A 22302-nucleotide genomic window follows, 5' to 3' on the forward strand; every position below is an offset into this window, starting at 1 on the left:
CTGAATTTCACATATACGCTCATGGGGTCTGAACTGGCGGTGACTGACCAGGAGAGAGACCTCGGGGTTGTAGTGGACAGCACGATGAAAATGTCGACCCAGTGTGCGGCAGCTGTGAAAAAGGCAAATTCCATGCTAGCAATAATTAGGAAAGGTATTGAAAATAAAACAGCCGATATCATAATGCCGTTGTATAAATCTATGGTGCGGCCGCATTTGGAATACTGTGTACAGTTTTGGTCGCCTCATCTCAAAAAGGGTATTATAGAGTTGGAAAAGGTTCAGAAGAGGGCAACCAGAATGATCAAGGGGATGGAGCGACTCCCTTACGAGGAAAGGTTACAGCATTTGGGGCTTTTTAGTTTAGAGAAAAGGAGGGTCAGAGGAGACATGATAGAAGTGTATAAAATTATGCATGGCCTTGAGAAAGTGGATAGAGAAAAGTTCTTCTCCCTCTCTCATAATACTAGAACTCGTGGACATTCAAAGAAGCTGAATGTTGGAAGATTCAGGACAGACAAAAGGAAGTACTTCTTTATTCAGCGCATAGTTAAACTATGGAATTTGCTCCCACAAGATGCAGTAATGGCCACCAGCCTGGATGGCTTTAAAAGAAGATTAGACCAATTCATGGAGGACAGGGCTATCAATGGCTACTAGCCATGATGGCTGTGCTCTGCCACCCTAGTCAGAGGCAGTATGCTTCTGAAAACCAGTTGCCGGAAGCCTCAGGAGGGGAGAGTGTTCTTGCACTCGGGTCCTGCTTGCGGGCTTCCCCCAGGCACCTGGTTGGCCACTGTGAGAACAGGATGCTGGACTAGATGGGCCACTGGCCTGATCCAGCAGGCTCTTCTTATGTTCTTATGTTCTTATGTTCTCCAGTAGTGCTTGCTGGAGAACTTAGCCACTGCTCATCAGAATAAATAGAATGAGGTATAGCTCAAATCATGAAGCAAATCAGGGTGAATTGGGTAGTCTTTCACATTACCCATTGGGATCATACCATTAACAAGATGTGTCGAGGTTGACTGCCAACCTTCTCAGCAGCTCTTTGCTTTGGTTTTCCATAAGGTAAACACATAGTCTTCCACCCCCGTTTATAGAACTCCATGTGTACAGCTTAATGGATGCTGCTTCGGCAGCTGTGTAAGAGTCAGATTCTACTGGCTAGTTTTTCAGCCTATAGGGACATCATTCAGTCAATGCCACTCCGATATTGAAGAAGGTAATTGTTTTAGTAAACAGAAATGGTCCCAGGAAGCATAATGTTGTGAGCTGTAGAGACCCATAGGGGCAAGGCAGACCAGACATTGCAGCACCATGAATAGCTCCAAGTGAGCAACTTGCTACAAGGAGTGCTGGACGTGAACTGTGGCCTAAAGAGTCTTGTTTTCCAATCCACCTTCTCCATGTTCCGCTCCTTTGATCTAAAGACTATGGCTCTTAAGAGGTCAACCCCTTGGCCTGGAGACAAGCACTTTACCTTTCTGTGGTTTCCCATCTGTGGTTTTGGCAGGTGTGGTAACACCAAAAGCACTTGATTCTTATGACAAGCCAGGCACATGGGTCAGTGCACCACCAATCTTAGGATCCATGGATTCTGAAACACCAGTCTTGGTCTCTGTTGGCTCTTAAAAACCAACACCTGCAATCTTGTCTGATTTCCCAACTGGTGGTACAGCAGCCCCAGATTTGACTGGCTCATCCTCCTCTGACTCTGAGCTTGAAACCATGATCCACAATAGCTTATGGGTTTGTTTATTTTATAAAGAATGACTTCTGGCAATAAAATAAAATAAAATACTGTATCTATACATATTCCAGAAGTTGACAAGGGAGTGAAGGTGAGCCTTCAACCTCTGTGGACAGTTGTTGCTGCTGTTGTTAATTAGGCATACTTTGACATTACTTCCATCCTGTTTTCTTATTTTTACTACCACCTAAAGTCACAGAAAAATATTATTATAGAATAAAAATTTAGCCCAGATGGCATCTCTTGCCCTGAACTAGGGCTGGAGTTGCCTCTGAGTGCTTCCAAAACTGCTCTCACATCATTTTTGATGTCTCAAACTGAGTGTCAAAAACAATGCCACATAAAAAGCCTGAAGGACCCCCTATAGATGGCAGCTGGGTATGTAGAAACACTAAGGATGTCATGAGTTGCTGAGGAAATAGCACAGCAGGAGGCACAGTAGTGATTTTAATTCCAAATTTTCTGTGATTGGGTTCTCAGGCTTAATGTGCAAGAGCAACCATTCAGTGAGGCCTCAGATTCATAGATATAAAATCTGATCTTTGTCCCTCTGTACCTTAGCCACACATTTGCTTTGTAAGTTATATATCAGGAGGAAGCAATTCAATCCATCTCCTAATGCCATCTCTACCCTTCTTCTTTTAAAGAGGGAAAGGCCATTGGCATCAATTTGCTGATAGACCTGGCCCCAATATGTATGAGAGGAATTGGTCAAATAGCAGCTGGTGGGAAGACCCAGCCCCTAAAGCAATTTATCAATCCATACCAAATTTTAATCTAGATGTTGTAAAAAAAAATGAAAGAAAACCCAAATGTCTCTCTCCTTTGACTTTGCATGTGACATTCCAGCTACACCAGAATTCACATGGCCTATGAATCCCATGCTGCCTGACAATCTAAGCTTTATTATAAAGCCTAGCCATCTGTGATAAGGTCAGTTTGTACAGCAAGCATGTGGAAAGATTTTGGACTGAATGGAGCAGAGAGAAGGGTTGTGGTGAACAGTGAGAGAGGAATGCTGTCCCAGGTTTATGAGTTGGGTATCACTGAAACCACAGAGACAGAGGTGAAAGAAGGAGATGAGCTCAACCTGTGCAGAATGGAGGGAATAAGAAAGTGTGTGTGTGTGTGTGTGTGTGTGAATAGTGTACAACTAGCACTCTCTTTTCCTTTCTCATTGTCTGAAAGAGAAAGGAACATTATAAAATATGTTAAAGGGCACTTCCTTTTCTGTAGCTCAGAACAGGTATTCGAAAGAGACAACTTTACCTTATTTCAGATTCAGAAGTAAACCATGGTTTACGGCACCAGTTATTCCACAGAGGCTCAGTACTTATACCCTATTGTTTAGTGACAGTCCTTTCTCAGAACAGCATAAAACCAAATCAAATTAAAAATCTAAACATTTCTGTTCACTTCACAGGAGTGGAAAGTTGGGAAGAATTACTATTGTGTTGGCCAGAGTAATACATTCCTTGTCATCACAAACCAATATTACAGACTGACATTGTTTGGAAAGGGTTATTGCATATAAAATCTCTCACTCACATTACTGCTGAAACAATATTGCTCTCTCCTGGAGCAAGTCAGGAAGCAATAACAGAAACTGTTGCATTTTTATATTACTTTTATTTCCACTTAATAGCACTGGCTTGGAGTTGCATTTGAAGCTCCCTGGAGCCCGACGTCAATGTTCACATTAGTTCCACAGGAAAGCTGGAGGCCTTTCCTTCAGAAGCCAGAGGAAATGGAGCTCTGATTTTATTTTTAACATCCTGTGTGGTTTTCTAAAACAAGCACACAGCAGGTGAGTGTAGGCCAAGGGGCTCTCATCCTGTGGCTCTAAGCTGAGGATGAGCAGTCGGAGCATAAGATGGACATTAACACAGTATCAGCCCATGAAGGATGGAGATGGACATGGAGGAGAGGAAGAACAAGATGGCTCTAGCGTGGTGGGGTGCCCGAGTTCTGGAACACCCTCTTTCTGGAGGCATGGACAGCCATGTGTTGAGTTCACTGTTTGATGGGCATTTACTTGGATTTTCTGTCCTATGGTGGCTGCGTTTACGTTGTTTTTGAGCCCTGAGTCTGTTCTCCTTTACAATACTGATCTTGTAGTTTTATTATTGATATTACTGACATTTTTCTGTTATCTTAATTGTGTTACCACCCAGCATGCCCCACTGAAAAAATGACTCACAGAATTCACATGGAGACATAACCCAGAATTGTTTTGCTTATCAGGAAGGAGAAAGATTTTGGATTAGGATGCCTCCATCTACACAGTAGTTTGACAGGGAGCAGCTATTCCTGTCCATCAGTTGCTTTCTCTATGGATATAGAGAAGGATAGATGCCACACACCCACACCCACATACACAGACTCTTCTGCTTGTTGGACAGGTAAACAGGGCTTCAAAAGGTGCCAGTGCCTTCTGATTGAAACAAACTCAGATAGATATTATTCATTTTCTCTGTGCAAGGAAACAGAATGATCTTGCTTGGAGTCTTGGCGGACAGAGCCTGAAATTTTGCCTAATGTTAGTATCTCACAAAGAGAGGAAGTCTGCTTTCAACATATCTCTTGCTGTTCTGTATATCAGGCAAAGTCTCATCATTTTCATAAATATGTAATTATAGTGAGGGTACTTTGAAGCATGGATCTGTTTTAAGTAAAATATAAAAATAATCAACTCTGTAATGAAACATCTTTACCTTGAATAACAACGGTTCTTCAGTAAGTGGGCTGACAGGAAGTGAATTGGTACTGCTTGCAGGACTCATATCTGCACTCTATGAGAAAAAACAAAAGCAAAAACAAAATAAAATCTAGATTACAATAGGACAAATTATTGTTATTCCACTGTTTAATTTTAAATTGCTTGGTGTTGCTGTGATCTTCTGACCATGGGAACACCCCATCTATTACAATGGAAAGTGAAAAAGAATGATATAAAAGCTGTAATTGAAACAAGCATTCTGCTTATTCTTGGTGTGTTTTAATAACACCTTCTGGAGCAACAAATAATGAACAACAGCACATCCTTAATCATATCTAATCATTCACTGCGTCTTACTCCTAAGTGAGTAGGGTCAGGCTTGCAGCCTAATATCTTCAAAGTGAATTACCGAGGGCTTATCCACACAGGAGCATTAGTTTGTACTAAAGATACTGTTTATTTCCTCTGTTTTCTATTTGTACCATCTGCAGTGAGTGCTCAATGCTAGCTGCAAATACGGTATTTTCCATTCACACCCTGTATGAAGGATGAATTGTGCAGTTTCCTAATGACCACACCCTCTAATTTTACATTTTCACTCCCTCTGGTTGCTAGGGAACCGAGCATGCTCGGTTTATTTCAGGTTCCATTTTAAAAAATCCAGAAGTGCTATTTTCACGGCCTATGGTTGCTAAGTAACTGGGTATGCACAGATTTCTGTATTTCCACCAGGCAGACAATACAGTGGACTGAAAATTCCACTCTAGCTAAATAAACACTCTAGCTCAAGAGTTCTGAAACTTTGTTTCCTACTGTACCTCATCTGAATTTTCAAGGTCTTTTGGGGCAAATTAATTGATTTTAATCACCTGCCTTTAGACATGCTAAACCAGGTACCCAGCATGGCAATTACAAAGAAATGATCTGGACAAGTTTATTTTGAGTCAATACTGCTGGAAGTACAAACCTTTCTTTGAGCAGTATTACACCTTTGCACATAAGTTAGGGGAAAAGAAAAATAACAACCACCTCCCCACTCTTTTAGGTGTCTGTAGATAAGGGAGAAATAGGTGATGCCACATATGTGAGTACAGCTGAAAGTACAAACCTTTGTTTGAGCAGTATTACATATTTGCACACAAGTTAGGGGGGAAAGAAAAATAAAATGAAGGCACCATTCAAATGCCAGCAGGGCTGCTTGTTGCAGTAAATAGCTGTAGAATGCTGTCAGTAGTCTGCCCCCTGTAGCTGTTTGCAAAATTGCAGAACTGTTTGCCAGCAGAACTAAGAAGAACAGACAAACGTTGCTTGTCAACCCACATGAAACAAAATGATAGAACATTTATTGCAAAGTCTATAGACCATAGCAAACAAACAAAATACATACAAATATAGAAAATTACAATATAGTACATATATCCAACAAGACCAAATGCAATGAATCAGGACTTCGGTCTAATCAGATCCTTCCTAATCACCATGGCCTGGTTTAGATATTTGGCCACGCGAAGGGTGGTTGATTCATCAGAGCCCTAAAGGAGAATTGTTAAAAGTGTGCTGGCTGAACGTCCAGGAAAAGTTAAAAAAAGGGAGTTAAAAGATCGTTTCTGACACCCTCATAAAATTTACATTTAAAAAGAACATGCATGATGGTCTCCACCTCAGGCATACCACATGGACAGTACCTAAGATTTCTTGGAGTCTCGAGGGTAGGGCATCAGAGTGGGCCAAGGAAAAAGCCCGCCTGTATTTAGGAACAAAAAGCCAATGTAACTATCGCATCCCTTCTGAAGAGGGAGAGACAGCCAGGCCCAGGGTCAGGGGAGAACATGGGCCAGAAGCTACTGCTAAAAGCTCTTGGTTGTCTGTATCTGTTAGTCGGTGTTTCACAACTGCCTTGGCCACATTAAATTCCATATGTAACAACTCTTCAGGTGAAAGATCAACCAAAACAATTTTCTGCACAACCAGTTTGGGCCAAGTTGCATTAAAAGAGTCATTTAGAATTTGTCTCACATAAGACTTAGAGGTGAGAAAAACACCGAAGCCAGTAATATATTGTGTAGAGCCAAGCTAGACATTTCAGGGAATTTAGACCAACTTCCAGCATAAGAGTGGCCCCTGAAACACATCTGGGAACGCCAAGGATAGATCTTAAAGCAGCATGAAGAAGGCCGTCAAAAGACCCCTTAAAGTATGGGGTCCAAATCGGAGCCCCATACAGCAGCATCGGGATAATTTTGGCTCTGATAATCCGTATAGCTGCCGGTACATATCTCCCGCCTTTAGAAAAATAAAAACAAGTTAAAGCTCCCAGGTTTTTGCCCGCCTTAGCTTTTGTATAACTAAATTGAGATTTCCAACTACCCGATTCTTGGAGCCATATCCCAAGATATTTGTAAGAGTTTACCTGTTCGATTCTCACAGAGCCTAGAAACCAAGGGAATCTAACCTTTCTTTTGGAAAACACAATAACCTTAGATTTCACATGGTTAATAGCTAGGAAGTTATCTTTACAATAAGTCGCAAAACCTGAGAGCAATCTTTTTAAGCCCAACTGAGTTAAAGATATTAAAACTGCGTCATCGGCATATAACAAAATATAACTTTGTTAGATCCCAATTTGGGAGGATGAAATTGTATTTTACCCATAACAGAGGGGAGGTTGGCCAAGTATAAGTTGAATAAGGTGGGTCCTAACACACAGCCTTGCCTAACTCCATGAGAAGAAAATATTTCACGCAAAAGATGGCCACGATGGTTGCAGCGGACTTGTATCGAGGTGTTATAGTATAGTGCCGCTATCAGGAGCAGAAGTCTCTTATCAATACAAAGAGATTCTAATTTGCTCCACAAACGTCCACGTGAGACTGAGTCAAAGGCTGACTTCAAGTCTATAAAGGCGACAAACAATTTACTACCAGGAGGCTTAGTGTATTTATATACCAACTGGGTTAAGACCAGACAATGGTCAAGAGTAGAATGATCTGATTTAAAGCCAATCTGTTCTTGGCCCAGAATATTATTGGCACTAACCCAGAGCTTCAACTTGGAGCCTAAGTAACTGGCGTAAATCTTACCCACCACAGAGAGCAAGCTAGTAGGCTGATAATTATTCGGATCGTTTTTTGGGCCATTCTTGTAGATTGGCACAATATATGCTATCAACCATGATGCCGGGATCATTCCAGATTTATTGATTAACGTAAAGAGAGGAGCCAACATGGAGGTCCACCAACTAATATTACACTTCAACAGCTCAGGGGGGATACCGTCTGGTCTGGCAGCCTTGCCCTTCTTGAGTTGGGAGAGTAAATCAGCAATGGTGTTGGAGTTTACAGGTGGCCACTCAGGAATGCCAGGCAAAACGGAAAAAGGGGAACCAGGACTTAAGGAGTCCTCATGGTTGAAATGTTCCTCCCAAATGTCAGCTGATATGAAGCAGTCAGGGCTGTCCTTACGATTAGACAGAGCTCCATTAACTAACTGCCAGAAGGACTTGGAGCTGTGCGTGACAGTTGCAGCTGCAAGCATACGCCAGGACTGTCGAACGGCATTGTGTTTCTTTTTAACAATAAGTTTCTTATACCCCATACACAATACATAATAAGAATGCGGGAGCTGACGTTCATTATTGCTGCGATAGTGGCGATAAACTGAACGAATCGTCCTCCTTAAATCCCTACATTCACTATCTTTCAAATGACCAGGATTGGGCATTGAAATATTATTAAATAAAACATTAACACCCTGAAGCAGTTCCTCATAAATAGCCAGGCCTAAGCTCGGCTCCTCGGCCGAAGCCAGCTGAGTAACAAGATGACTTATGTGGGGGAGTTTGACAAATTTAAGAAAAGTCTGTTCTATTTCAGGGGACCATTAATTTTGTTGTGGGAGGCCGACAGTTATAAACTTAAAGGTGGTGTAGAGGGTTTAGATAATTGGACTTCACCAGAAGTAGTAAGGAAAGTTCCAAGGGCAGATGGTCACTGTCAGTACGAGCAGCAACTCTGAATAACAAACCCTTATGTTTCAGCGCATTTGGAATAATTATATAATCTACCACACTCGACCCCCGGGAGGAAATATAAGTAAATTCACCCCAGTCATCTGCTACGCACGGCCCGTTTAAAATACACAAGTCATGTTTGAATACAAACTGAAGCAGGCCAATTCCAGCTAAATTTAAATGATGATCTTTAGAATGGCGAGCATTACACCGTAGATGTTTCCTGTCTACATTAGAGAGAAATCCAGTCTGAGGAACAACCTCAAGGTATGTCCCTGTCCTTGCATTGAAGTCACCGGCCAAAACTGGGAGAGCTTGTGTATAGATGGACGACCAGTAAACAAACAGGGAGTCCAGTTTAATACAGTTAGACAAAATAAGCTCCCTGTTTGAGGTAGGAGGGAAATAGACGTTAAACAAGAGTACGGAAGACTGAATCAGCCTTAATTCTATAAACAGGGTTAACACCATAAAATCATTATCCAATAGATCGAGAACCGGGAGTTCAATAAATTTAGCATCCAGCGAGGAAGCAGCCAAGGTACATAAACCTTGTCTAGATCTACCCTTGCTCTTACTTGGGAACGTGGGAGTACAGAACGAAACAAACCCTTCGATAAATATCTGTTCTCCACACCAGGTCTCCTGGAGCAAAATAACATCAAATTTGTTTAGCTAGGCCAGGAAGTTTGGATCCCTAGACTTGGATTTCTACCCAGCAATGTTCCATGAAAGGATTTTTAAGAAAGGGGGTGTAGACAGTGATCCTAGTCAATCAAGCTCATCAATTTTATCAAAAGAAGCCAGAAAGTTAGCAGGGGAGGCACATAAAACCACAGGTTGAACAGCGGGTGCCGAAAAGCTAGTATTGCGAACAGAGGAACCACGCTCATACGGGTCCAAATACTGAATGGCCAACCAATCAAAAGGTTTCGGTTCCGAGTCAGTATATTCATAATAGGGTGAGAGTTGTTGAAAAGTTTGTTTTAGATGCAATTAGTTGAGATGGCAGCAATGAATTCTCTCCTGTGGATGAATTCAGAGAGTCGTTATTCAATGGCAATTTAAGTGGTTGCTTCACAATTATTTCAGGGCTTATGACTTGGCTGTGCTGCAAAGATGTAGTGTAGCATTCAATAGAAGAATTATTCTGAGATGGACTGCTAAATTGTTTTAAACCTGGAATCCTAGGCTCATGTACCAAGGAGTTCTCAAGGGAGATGAGATTTGAATCGACGTTATTACTGTCAGAAGAAATCCGACAGAGGTTATTCTGCTTCAGCTCTCTGTCGTGATTAGTCAAACTTGTAAGAATAACAGTCAAGGATGACAGTCGAGACAAAATCTCCCATTGCTCCAGTTCAGGAAGCGCTCCGTAACTGTTGATTAATAAAAGTTCTTCAGGATGGAATTTCTCAGGAATAGGGCCAGATTCACACTCAGAACAGCTTCCCGGACCTTGCATATCCCTAGTGTTTGACAGCCCCTGATTGTCAGATCCAGATTTCACAGTCAGTAATTTCAGGGGGGGACTGGCTCGTGTAGCGGTAACACCACTAGAGGCCTCTTCATGCCTCATTATTGGAGGTGCAAAGCTTTTCGCCATATTGCGTGGAACCAAAGGTAAAGGAGAAGAATTATCTCTAAAGTATCTTTTGACCTCGATACCTTTTCTTAGGAGCACATCCTTACAGGAATACACTAAATCCACAGTAGAGACAGAGGCAAACAGAACCAAGGCACGAGCTGTTCTCAAATTGTAAAAAAGATATTCAATCTTCTTGAAAGAATCAGGTTCCAGCAGGGACTTAACTACAGGTGACAAAAACTTTGATAGATGTATTTTACGGTCCCACTGTGGCAGCCAACCGTATGGTTTAGAATAATTGGAAAGAACCAAGGTCCTATGTTCTAACTGAAGACACCACCTTCTATTTTCAAAGGTTGTTGGTCGCGGGCTCAAGTAACACTTACAGGCCTCAGCTCCAGTTAAAGGAGCAACTCCACAAGTCACCGGGCATGAGGTTAACTCATGCTCCAAGGAGACTGTTTCAATGTCGCATGGGATCGGAACTTCAGGGCTTTGTGCCAGAGAAGTCCGTTCATGCTTTTGTTCGGTCTTGTTTTGGATTTTATTTTCCTTATTACTTTGCAGAGCCAGCGCCTCGTGCCTCTTTTCCTCATAGTCCAGAAACTTGAAAAGTTTATTAAAGTTCATTTTTGAGCCCTTTCTAGAGTTACCAACAGCTTTTATGTTTTTTGTTTTTCTTTTTAAATTTACTGAAGTCTTTGGGTTATTATGCCTATAACCCTTTTTAGTTGGTACCATGAGGTTGTTACCGCACCTACTATGGCTGTAGTTTAAGCTTAACGAATTAGGAGATCTTACACCCGTCCGTTGAGTTTCACACACGAGCAGTCCAGTTGTTGGACCAATTTCAGGAAGGGGACTTTGGTCCCTATCTGCCCAGGGTTTTAAAACCAAGTCAGGCTGTGTCGTGGTAAAAGGGGAAGAATAAGCAGAACCCCTTTCATGAGGCTGTAAAGAAGCCGTAAGCAACGAGAGCTGACCTGTACTCTCAATAAGGAGATTCTTAATTTGTGACAAATCCTCCGTCCACCTTAGGAACAGGCTCTTGATTAACTCAAGCTGCGAATTTAAAAGTTCGGCCATCAGATTAGAATTGGTGGCTTCAGGAAGAACTTCATTTGGATTTGGTAGCTGGTGAAAAAAGGAGGCACAGGGCTGAGGTAACGAAGGTGTACAGTTAACCCTGGAAGCCCCCTCAGAGCTGGCCAACATACCAGTCTCAGAGCTCCCATGTGCCAAGGACTGGGCTGGACTAGAGACCAACTGGGAATTTATAGTAGGGAAATTAGCACGCTCTAGTTCCACCACCAGGGGACACTCTTCAGCCATCATAATGTCTCCAGACAACACTTTCATCAGGCACTGCGGGCCAAGGGACCAGTCTAAACAATCTTCTTTACACTCAGGAGTCAAAACTTCTGAGAGGCCCGTAGGAGATGGAACGAATGGATTGGAGCCAAAGAAGTCTGTAATTTTACATTGTTTACATTTTTTGATATCTGATGAAATGTCCTCTGTAATAGGAACCAGTCCAAGCCATTTGCATCTTGCTCTGGTAAGGACCATTATACCTAATTAGGTTCCCTAACTGTTGCTAGAGTCTAGCTCTGAAGTTCACTTACAAAATTCAGTCCTGGCTCTTTAACTGTAAATCTTTACTGAGCCTGTTCAGCGATTCCCACACAGCAACCAGCAGCCAGCAACCATAGCCATACAAAATTAACAGCTAAAACAACTAGAGCAGAACAAAACAAACAGCTTTCAAAATAAAGCCAGGATGAAAAATAAACAATCCTAAGGCCTTTGAAGTTGAACTGCCAGACGAAGGAAGGATTGTTCCTTAATGAGCATCAATTGCTTACACGGCATGAATTGGTCGCCATCGGCCGAGACAGGGAGGAATGTTTTCCTTAGAGTTACCCCCCTAGAGTCGTAAGTCCAAATAGAATTAAACTGGCAGTCCCAGATAGGAGAGAAGGATGATATATGGCAGCTCCAGGATGGAAAGTTTAGAATACAGCAGTAAGTAATCCCCCTTGCCCATCAAGCGAGAGAGCCTCCAGAGCAGCGTTTTACCGAGCCACCATCTTTCAAATGCCAGGCAATAAATGTCACTTTTTGTATGACTTGCACATTTTGAGTGGTATGGGACAAACTCTCAGAGTAGAGGCCCGTTATGTCAGTATCTTGATTTTTCAGGATTTATTGTGTCACCCAATTAGCCTTTTAGCAGCAAAAGATCCCTATAACCAGAACCAGAGGTAGACATTTCATTGCGCAGACAGAATTCCTTGTGCTAATGGGACGACTAATGGGAAACAAAATGAACAAAGGGAGGATATAGTGACTATGGAAAGGGGTGTATGAAAAGGAACAATTGACACACCCACTTAAAAACATCTAAGCAAAGCATCTTCAACCACGAGTGGAGCGGAGTAAAGACATATTTTTCTCCACTTTTCGTATTATTGGCAGATTGAGTTAGTACAGATTTACAGGGGGAAAACTGTGATAGCTTCTGTTTGCTGTAAAATCATGTGAACAATGCAAATTAAAAGGAGATGTGTACATGAGCCCCGAGAAACACAAGTTAAAAAGCACCTTTAACAATCCCAATGGAAACAGTTATAAACAAACTGAGAACAATACAATACATTACACAATGATGTGGTCAAGCAAGATCAATTTTTTTATTAGACAGCAACAGTAGAGCCCAACAGTAATGCAAAAGTGCCAAGTTTTTCAGTCATCAGGAATTTGAAAGTCATTGCCTAACCACTGAAAATTAAAATTAAAATAAAGTTAAAACATTAAATGCTGCAAGGAAGGAAGCAAAATTAGTCAGTTACAGCACTTTTTAATTAACAGTATGGATTATGGAAAGATCTCCATGGATACTCTTTCACAGGTTCCCATTCAGCTCCATTGGAACCAACATACCTCCACAACGTATGATCCACCTAGAAGAATGCGGTCTGCCAGCCAAGCTTGGTAAAAAATAAACCTCCTGGTTTTGCTGCTCGACTGAGACTGCAAACCCAGAAGTGGAGAGGTGCAGGGTCATAGCCATAGGAGAGCTGAAGAAACCTAGCCTGCTTAGAGATATTCCAACCCCTCTCTTTCAGTTTCTGTAAGTCTGTAGTTTCTCTCTAATGCCAGGATGGCTGTCAAATATATACAAACAAAGCACATCACAAACAATAAAATTCTATCAACATCAGGTAGGTACCTTCACTGAACTGTTCTCGACACCTGCTTAAAACATTTTTGTTTAGGCAAGTCTACCCGAACATGTAGATGTTGACGTGTTTTAGTATCTTTCTAGTCTATGGTTAATTTTCATTACCTTTCAAATGTTTTGAATTTCTTGTTTTTAAGTGTTTTTAATAGATAATTTTAACATTTCTTGTAAACTGCTTAGAGGTTTTATTACAATCAAGTGGTATATACATTTAATGAACAAATTCATTACATACAAATGAAAACAAATATAAATGAGCAAATACAAGCAGCAGAAAACCAGTCATGCCAGGATTAAGAATTCCTATTCAAAGGTGGAAGGAGATACAGTTTTCACCTAGCACAAAAAAGATAAAAGAAGTGGGCACCAGGCAAGCCTCCTTGTGCAGGCATTCCAGAATTGGGGTGCCACCATTGACAGAAGACACTGTTCTCTGATTACTGTGATGCGTCCTTCCCTGGCTCTCCCTGTCAGGTTCCTACCTGCTCGTGGTTACTGCCTGTCTCTAGGCACCACCAGGGACTCCACCAGTCCGGACCGCTCTCTCTTATGGTTTCTCTCCCCGCTCTAGCACAGATCTCAACAGATCCCCCTGCTAGGCAACCACCAGTAACGTCCCAATACTAGTATTCCCAGAGACTCTGAATACTGGTATTGTTATTCTCTTCACCGCTGCCACCATTTGTTACAGTTCCCCTTCAGCCTTGGTCATTACCTTACCCTCCCTTCTGGTCTGTGAAACCCCAGCCAAGGATCAGGCCTTTGGTAAACCAAATTAAGTATTTATTACAGATAACAAAGCTAACAAGATTAACAAGATTTCTTCTTAAGGCACATAAGCATATGGTTTTACTCAATACTAATCCGAACTCCACCTCCCTCCTGGCAAACAACTCTCTAAACCCCACCAACCAACCCACTCAGTTCTCTTCTCCCCCCCTGATTCCACTCTCACTCTTCCTTTTATACGTTCAGCCATTTTAAACACTCAGCCAATCATCTAGCATTCTACTGACCATTCACTCCCCCTCCTCTTTCACTACTTACCATATATATTCTAAACAACCAACACTTACCATATATACATTAATATAGGAACATCACAATTACCACCCACAATACCTCAGCTGGCAGAGCCAACCAGAGAAAGGCTGCTGAAGTTGATCACTGAGTGCAGGCAGGCTAGCTAATATGGAAGTAAGCAAACCTTTAGGATCCTGCTTTTTTTACTCATGGCGATATAAGGGAAAACATATAGGCTGTATTCTGCTCAGTTTGCTCAAGAAGAATTACAATTCTTTCCACTTCCCAGTGTTTTGGCCAATGGGTACAAAAGCCAAGGGGATGACTGACACGCATCAGATCTTATAATTTCACTTAATCAATATTTAACACAATTAAATAATTTTGAACATATTAGGCTACCTGTTCATGTTCTGGTTCTTTTGCAGTGATTTCCTGGCCCCTTACTACAAAATGTATGGCTACTGGCCCGGCTAGCATTGTCAAGATGTGGCTAGGGGACAGGCCTGGCTAATACATCAGATCCACAAAGATTAAAGGACACATCTGACAAAATATTTGAATATATCAGTAGCTCTCCACTCTTTCTGAAACTATAAATCATGAATGGAAACCTGTGGTTCTAGAACTTGTGGTTCTCCAACTCCCATCACACCCAGCCAGCATAGCCAAGAGTCATGAACTATGGTAGCTGTAGTTCAACATCTGGAGGGTCACAGATCCCTGATGTAATCTGTATGTGACAACCAATTGCTTCTTGCTCCAACTCATAAAACTGGATTGTTCAAGCGGTGGCCCTGTTTTTCTATACAGAATGATCACTATAGCCACTTAGATAATTGTACTGTAAAATATGCACAGTCTCTTGAACAACACTCCCCGTGATAGGGTCAATTTTTTTTGTAGCAACTGCTTTTCAACAAGAAAATACTGTGCTATGATAGCTGCCAGACGCCAGCTTCCCTCAAGATCACTATCAAAATTTATTGGTCCAAGAAGTTAATACTGGCAGAAAATATCTTCAGTGGATATTAGAAGCAAGAGAACAAATAAATCTTGATAACTAAAGCAAAGGGAAGACAATCTGTGCATTTTATAGCTATTTAAAGAGGGGAAGTGAATCTCCAACTTATTTTTAGGATGATTACTTCAACTGTATTGTTCATCATTAAGTTCAGTATAAGTTCATAGCTTAGAGGTTGAGTACAGCTAACAGATGGAATGTGACTGAATAAATCTTTCAGGTTTTTCGACAAGTTATAAAGACAGAAGAAGGCTAGGACCGGGGAGGGCAGCTATGGGAGAACTAGAAAAGGTCCTCAGATGCAAAGCTGTATCACTGAACACTAAAGTCAGACCTGACCTCCTCTCTGAGATATTGGACTGCCCTACAAATTTGTCAATATGCAAACACAATTTGGGTTGGTCTTTCACAGACCAATCCACTTCCTGTGTAGCTTGGAAGAATTTGGTAACATAGGCTGAGAGTTGGTTCAGTCAAGTTGCACATGCTTAGAGAATGTGTGAGTGTGTGTTGGCAAGGGGGTCTTTTCTGGGGGGGATTCATAGAATAGTAGAGTTGGAAGGGGCGTATAAGGCCATCAGGTCCAACTCCCTGCTCAATTTGCTGTAATATATGAGGACCGTGGAATGCTGCAACCAAAGCAATTGGGTGTCTTTGTGCATGTTTTTACCCCCTCACTGAATGTTTTGTGAATATGACATGATACATTTGCACGTTACTGGGTCCTCCCTCCCCCTTTATCTTTGCAACAACCTGTGAGGTATGTTAGGCTGAAAGTTGATTAAATCAAGCTGCACAAGTTTTTTTAGCTGCTCCTATCTTTTTAATGTTATTTTAATATTTAAATGTTATTTAATAGTTGTATGATTGTGGTTTTTGAACTCTTTATAATTATTATGGAACATGGGTGATGCCACCCCAATTTCAGTGATTTGCCCATTTGCTACCGGGCCAAGTTCAAGGTTCTAGTTTTGGTGTACAAAGCCCTATACAGCTCAGGACCAGGTTACCTGAGAGACCATCTTATTCCTTACATACCCAGTCGATCACTGCGCTCTGCAGGTGAGGGCCTCCTGCAGATACCATCTTATCAGGAGGTTTGTTTTGCACAATATAGGAAACGGAGCTTTAGTGTGGCAGCATCTACCCTGTGGAACTCCCTCCCTTTGAATATTAGGCAGGCGCCATCTCTGCTATCTTTTCAGCGCCTTTTGAAGACTTTTCTTTTTCAACAAGCCTTTTAAGTTGAGAGCTACCCCAGTCTGTCTCTGTGTCAGATTTGTTTAATATGTTTTAATAATGTTTTTAACCTTTTTAAAAAAGTTTTAAAATGTTTTTAATGCTGTTTTGTCTTAACGTATTTTAAGATTTGTTTTTATGATGTTTTAAAGTGTTTTTAGTGCCTTGTTTGCTGCCCTGGGCTCCTGCTGGGAGGAAGGGCGGATACAAATTAAATAAATAAATAAAATAAATTATAATAATAAATTATGAAATGTCTTGTGAGATCAGAAACTGAAAGGCAGGTTAAAAACGGTTAAATAAATACATCTGAAATCAAGACTGTAGATTCAAAACAACTATTCATATTGGTAATATATGTACATAAGCAGCAGTTCTTGCCAACAAAAGAACAGGAGGTGGGGGCTGGGTGGGAATATAGGGGACCCTATCTACATTCAGTGTACTGGGCCCAGAAAATTCTGTTGGCATCCCTGGTGCCATACATACTCTGGAACAGGAACTTTTTCTTCAGCACAGATGTCTAACATCCTTGCATTCATTGAGAACATATTTAAGCAGTACAAAATTCAGACCTGAAGCCTCCACAGCTAAATAAGTTAAAATGACCTGTCAAAAGTGGTTCCATACTGAAATCACAAAGGCCCTTTGGAGAGCAGATGAAGCAGTGAGAATAATTGCAGTCACAACATTTACGACGTGCAAAATGGCTCATTAATAGCTTTGGAGAAATACATCGCAACCTAAGCAAGTTAATGCTTTTCTGAGTAACCTACTTCTCTTTCTTGACTTAAAAGGTAGAGACATTACTCTTGACATGGCAGATATAAGTTAACTTCCAAACTTTAAAAATAAACATGTATATTATATGCATGTGTGCATGCCCACATATAAATGTGCACTGCAGTAATATGGTATGAAGACAATGAGATAGATAGATAGATAGGATAGATAGCCCTCAAACATTATTTGGAATGTGCTGTGAAATGTAGATTTAGATGCAAAATTTACAGAACTGATTCTTACTCAAAAGTAAATTACACTGATTTCAGTAAGATTCTTATCTACGTATGAATGCTTTCCAGTGCAGCATGAAACTTGCAACCAAAAGTGGTTGCAGTCCTAGGGGCCCAGACCCCGCAAAGCCTAAGGCGGCTGCTCCTTGTCAATAAAATGAAAACCATGAGGTACACAGCCTGCACTCCTTTCTCTGCTTCCCATCAGAAGAGAGAGACCCTGTACACCATGGGGGAAGCAAAAAAACCAAGCCTACCAATCTCCATCAGTTCCTTTATCTTCCCTCAACAGGCCACCTCCACCCTCTTCAAGCCTCTTCAATCTCACCCTCTCTCTCTCTCTCTCTCTCTCTCCTTTTCATGCCTCCCTATGAGGCAGGGGTCACCAACCTACAAAGGCCTTCAGTGGTGCCCCCAACAGGTAGTCCAGACTCTGAGCTTTCATTTTTTAAAAAATGTCCCTATGCCTCCTAGGAAAAAAGTTATGGAGCAAAATGTGCAGGTACCCTTCTAAACAAGTTCTCTGAAATGTGCCAGCCTGGCTACTCCTGCCTGTCCGTGTTATTAGCCAATGATGATGTCAGAGCTGTGACTGATAAGTCAGTTGTTTGCACACTAGGCAATAGAAATCCCTGTGGTCCTAAACAGCCTCTGTTTTGTCCTGCCTTTTAGTGCAGTTTTCCTGCTTCTGTCTTTTTTCATAGTCCTTGAAATCTCCATAGTTTGCCCTTTCTTTTCCCCTAGCTACCTGGATGCATCTCTTTTGTGCTGAGTTCACCTGACATGAGGTTGTGCCTAGAAATTATTTTCAGCAAATACTACTACACAGTAAGTATGGATGAACGTTAAAAAAATCTTCCTCCCCACAAAGAGCAAGTGTGAAAACTTTGCAAAGAGGCTTAGGCATGTCTCCTACTTTGCAGGATCTAAAAAGCAGGGGCTCATTAAGAACTCACTGTATAGTTAACTTACTGTACAATGGTATACAATGGTATACTGTACAATGGTATCTACTTGGAAGTAAGTCTCTTTGTGTTTAGTGGGACTTATTTCCAGGTAAGTGGGTACAGGATAGTAGCCTAGGCTTTTGTTTAGGGTTGGCACTGGGGGACAACAGGGTTCTTGTATGTATAGCAGGCAGAAATTCAACAGGTCAAGCTTTTTCTAGTATGGAAGGACAATTATTGTAAAAAGCTTCATCACTGACTACTCTCTAATTTTGTGATGCCATGCCCCCTGTGGCAATCATTTTATGTCATGCCATGCCCCCACGGCAGCCATTTTGTGACTGGTGTCCCAAAACATATCTCAAAATTTGAAATGTGCCCTTTCGTCCAAAATGACTGGCGACTCCAGCTCTGAGGCTTATAAATCATCGGGTGGAGTCTGGAGGCTTGCAGCATTTCTTCAATCCCATCTTCACCCACCTGCAGCCCACCAGGCTGATTACTGGTCAGTTTACTTGTGAGCAAGCAGCTGGTTTTGGCAAGTTCTTCCTCACTCAAATATTTAAAAAGATTTTTCCCCACACAAGTGTATAAACAAAGAAAAAAAAGTGGTTGCCAACACAGAGTGCATATCTTAACAGCTGCAAAGGTGCATAGCTTTAGAAAGGTCCTAAAATAATACAAATCTTAAAGGTATTCCCGGGGTGGCTTACAAAGAAGATTGAGTAAGTAATTTACAATTGTTACAAGCCACTCTAACGAGTGCATAGATTTCAGAAGAGCAGGATAGAAATTTCTATGAATAAATGAAAAGATCCTGCTAAACAGGGATTGGCCTTCTGGGGTTAGCTGCCTGAATACTTAGACATGCTGGTACTGCAGCCCAGCCTCAGTTTGCCTGGCTTGCAGTAGGGAAAGAGTATTGGTTGTACAGGAGGAATGGTGGCAGAACCTGGCTGCTGGAAATCCACCTTTAACAGCACAATCCAAACCCAAGATCTGCTGGGATGAGCAAATTTGGAACTGGCAAGTCTTGGGCTGCCCGACTGAGCCAGGGTCAGCCAGAGATACACTGGCATAAGTGCCTCAGGCTGGCTAAGCCTCAGGCCAGCTCAGCTGACGGTCGCCTGGCTCCTGAATGGAGTTTGGAATAGGGGTAACTTCCCATACTTAGGATTGCTCTGTTCTACTCTTTGGTGCCTTAGAAGAGCAGTAGGTAATCTGCACTCAGCAGCCTAATTTCATGCAGGTGTAGGGAGCTTGGAGGGTGGGCAAGAGAGGAGCTTAAAATGGGTACAGCCATTAAAGAAGCAGGGAAAGCCCTCTGCAAGTGATTAGTTCGGGCCTCTAGCAAGGGTGATCTGCCTTTCACCTTGCAGCCACAGGGGTGGCAGAAAGAGATTTTTAAAAGGGATGACCTCACCCACTGCCAGCAATACACCAATAGATTATGCCCTAAGAAATGTGCCCTGTGATGTGTGCATTTGTGTGGGGGTTTCCTTTAGAGGGTGGTACAGTCTCATGCTTTGCATTTGACTTGAGAAACACTCAACTAACAAAAGTGGCCAGTGCTGCATTAAGCCATTCAGAATGCCCAAATGGCAACTCCTAGCAATGGCCTGGGAGCTAGTTCTGAGAGCGCAGATGCCAATACCAATCTGCCTGGGCCTTCAGATTGGCGGAGGAGGTCTTGCATGTTGTCCCTTTGGTGGGTGTTACTTGTTGTGTGGAGATGTAAAATAAAGCTTTCTTGAAAGTGATTACCTTGGTTGTGGAATTATCTTTCTTTAGCGAGAGCTGCGCTTTTGATAAGCTTCCACTGTCATCTCAAGATAGATCTGATTAGCTGTTGTGATCTATGAATCTTTAGGTTTTAATTGTTGATTCTACATATTTTTTGGATGTCTTGATGCTTTAGGATGTTTTATTGTCTTGGCCGTGACCAGGAGTGCCTTTGCCCATTTAAGACTAGTGCACCAGCTGCGCCCGTTCCTGGAAATGCCTGATTTGACTATGGTGATGCATGCCCTAGTTACATCCCGTTTAGACTACTGTAACGCGCTCTACGTGGGGCTGCCTTTGAAGACTGTTCAGAAACTTAAACTGGTACAAAGAGCTGCAGCCAGAGTATTAACAGGGGCTGGTTACAGGGACCATACAACTCCCTTGTTACAACAGCTCCACTGGCTGCCAGTTTGTTTCCGGTCACAATTCAAAGTGCTGGTTTTGACCTTTAAAGCCCTATATGGCCCAGGTCCAGGCTATTTGTCAGACCGTATCTCCCTATATGAGCCTGCCCAGGCCCTGAGATCTTCAGGAGAGGCCCTTCTCTCAGTCCCAACACCCTCACAAGTACGATTGGTGGGGACGCGAGATAGGGCCTTTTCGGTGGCTGCTCCTAGGTTCTGGAACTCCCTTCCTAGGGAGACACGAATGGCCCCCTCCTTGCCATCCTTCCATCGGCAAGTAAAGACTTTTTTATTCCGACAGGCCTTTGGGATAGAAGGTGTTTAGAATTGGGCTTTACAAGGCTTGTTTTATTGTTTTACATTATTATCTGTATTATTTTAAATTGTTTTTAGATTTTTAAGTGCCTTTTACGGTTTTAAGGTTGTGCACAGTTTAATTGTATTTTAATTGTATGTTTTTCTATGTTTTTAATTACATGTAGTTTTATTTGTAAGCCGCCCTGAGTTCCAGTTTGGAAAAAGGGCGGGGTAAAAATAAAGTTTCATTCATTCATTCATTATTCATAACATTTTTTAATTGCTTGATTGCATTGCTTATATTGAATGATTTATTTTGTTACTGGATCTTTGGGGACCACTTCTGCGACCTTTTCTCAATCGAAAGCAGTATGCCTAAACAAACAATAAATAAACTCTAAGAGGTATGCTGTCTTAGTCCTGTTTTTTTTGGTGGGGTGTGTGAAATTTTGTATATTGTATTTTTTTAACATTTTATTTATGTATTTATTATTTGATTTATATCCTGCCCTTCCTCCCAGAAGGAGCCCAGGGTGGCAAAACATTCATTTTATATTGTATATTTTTAAAATGTGTTGTAAGTTGTCCAGAGTCTGACATTAATTTAGGTTCACTAATTTCAGTGGGTCTACTCTGTGTAGGACTTAGCTAAATACAACCCAAAGCATCCACATGAACAACCAAGCAGTATTTCTTTCTTCACTATATAGTTCTTACTGGTGTAGAGGTGGCAGCCTCAGACATCTCTCTCTCTCTCTCTTCATAATTAAAACAAAAGCAGGAGATCTTGTTGGTCTCCAAGACCTAGAAGCTGTGCAGGTGCAAGATTACATTCCTGATTTAACTTGCCCAGCTTATAGTTGTGATTTATGTGATAACTATTGTGGTGATGGCCAACGGCTAATGTAATACCAAAAACCCCACAAACCCTCATGTGCATTTCTTGTGCCTTACAAAGGAGAGGGAGGCTCCATTACAGACCTTACACTGATGGCATAAATGAGAACTGCCCAGAGGCAACTCTAATTATTATTGGGATTTGGAGATGGCCCCAAGCACCACAGTCTTTTGGATCTCTTTTAAAACAGACACCAATCAAGCTTCTTCAGGGAAAATGGAGTTAAGACCTATCTTGGCATCATAATTGATTTAAGTAAGCCAACTAGAGTGAGACAATCCTTTTAAATGATAATTATACTTAAAATTCTTGACATGAGCTAATCATCTAATGCAAAGCACAGGAGAAATTAACAC

The 22302-nt window shown here is 41.7% G+C and overlaps 1 protein-coding gene across 3 annotated transcripts in view; it reads right to left on the reverse strand.

Moving 5' to 3' along the window:
- LOC133363717 (serine-rich coiled-coil domain-containing protein 1-like) overlaps positions 1–22302 on the reverse strand; it is a 708122-nt gene that overhangs the window by 156908 nt on the left and 528912 nt on the right. For all 3 annotated transcript variants that reach the window (XM_061583020.1, XM_061583019.1, XM_061583021.1), the window contains exon 7: positions 4468–4545. In XM_061583020.1, coding sequence (XP_061439004.1) covers positions 4468–4545 — 78 coding nt within the window. The remainder of the gene's footprint in view (positions 1–4467; positions 4546–22302) is intronic.

The sequence above is a fragment of the Rhineura floridana genome, chromosome 9 (genome assembly GCF_030035675.1).
Source record: "Rhineura floridana isolate rRhiFlo1 chromosome 9, rRhiFlo1.hap2, whole genome shotgun sequence".
Taxonomy (NCBI): domain Eukaryota; kingdom Metazoa; phylum Chordata; class Lepidosauria; order Squamata; family Rhineuridae; genus Rhineura; species Rhineura floridana.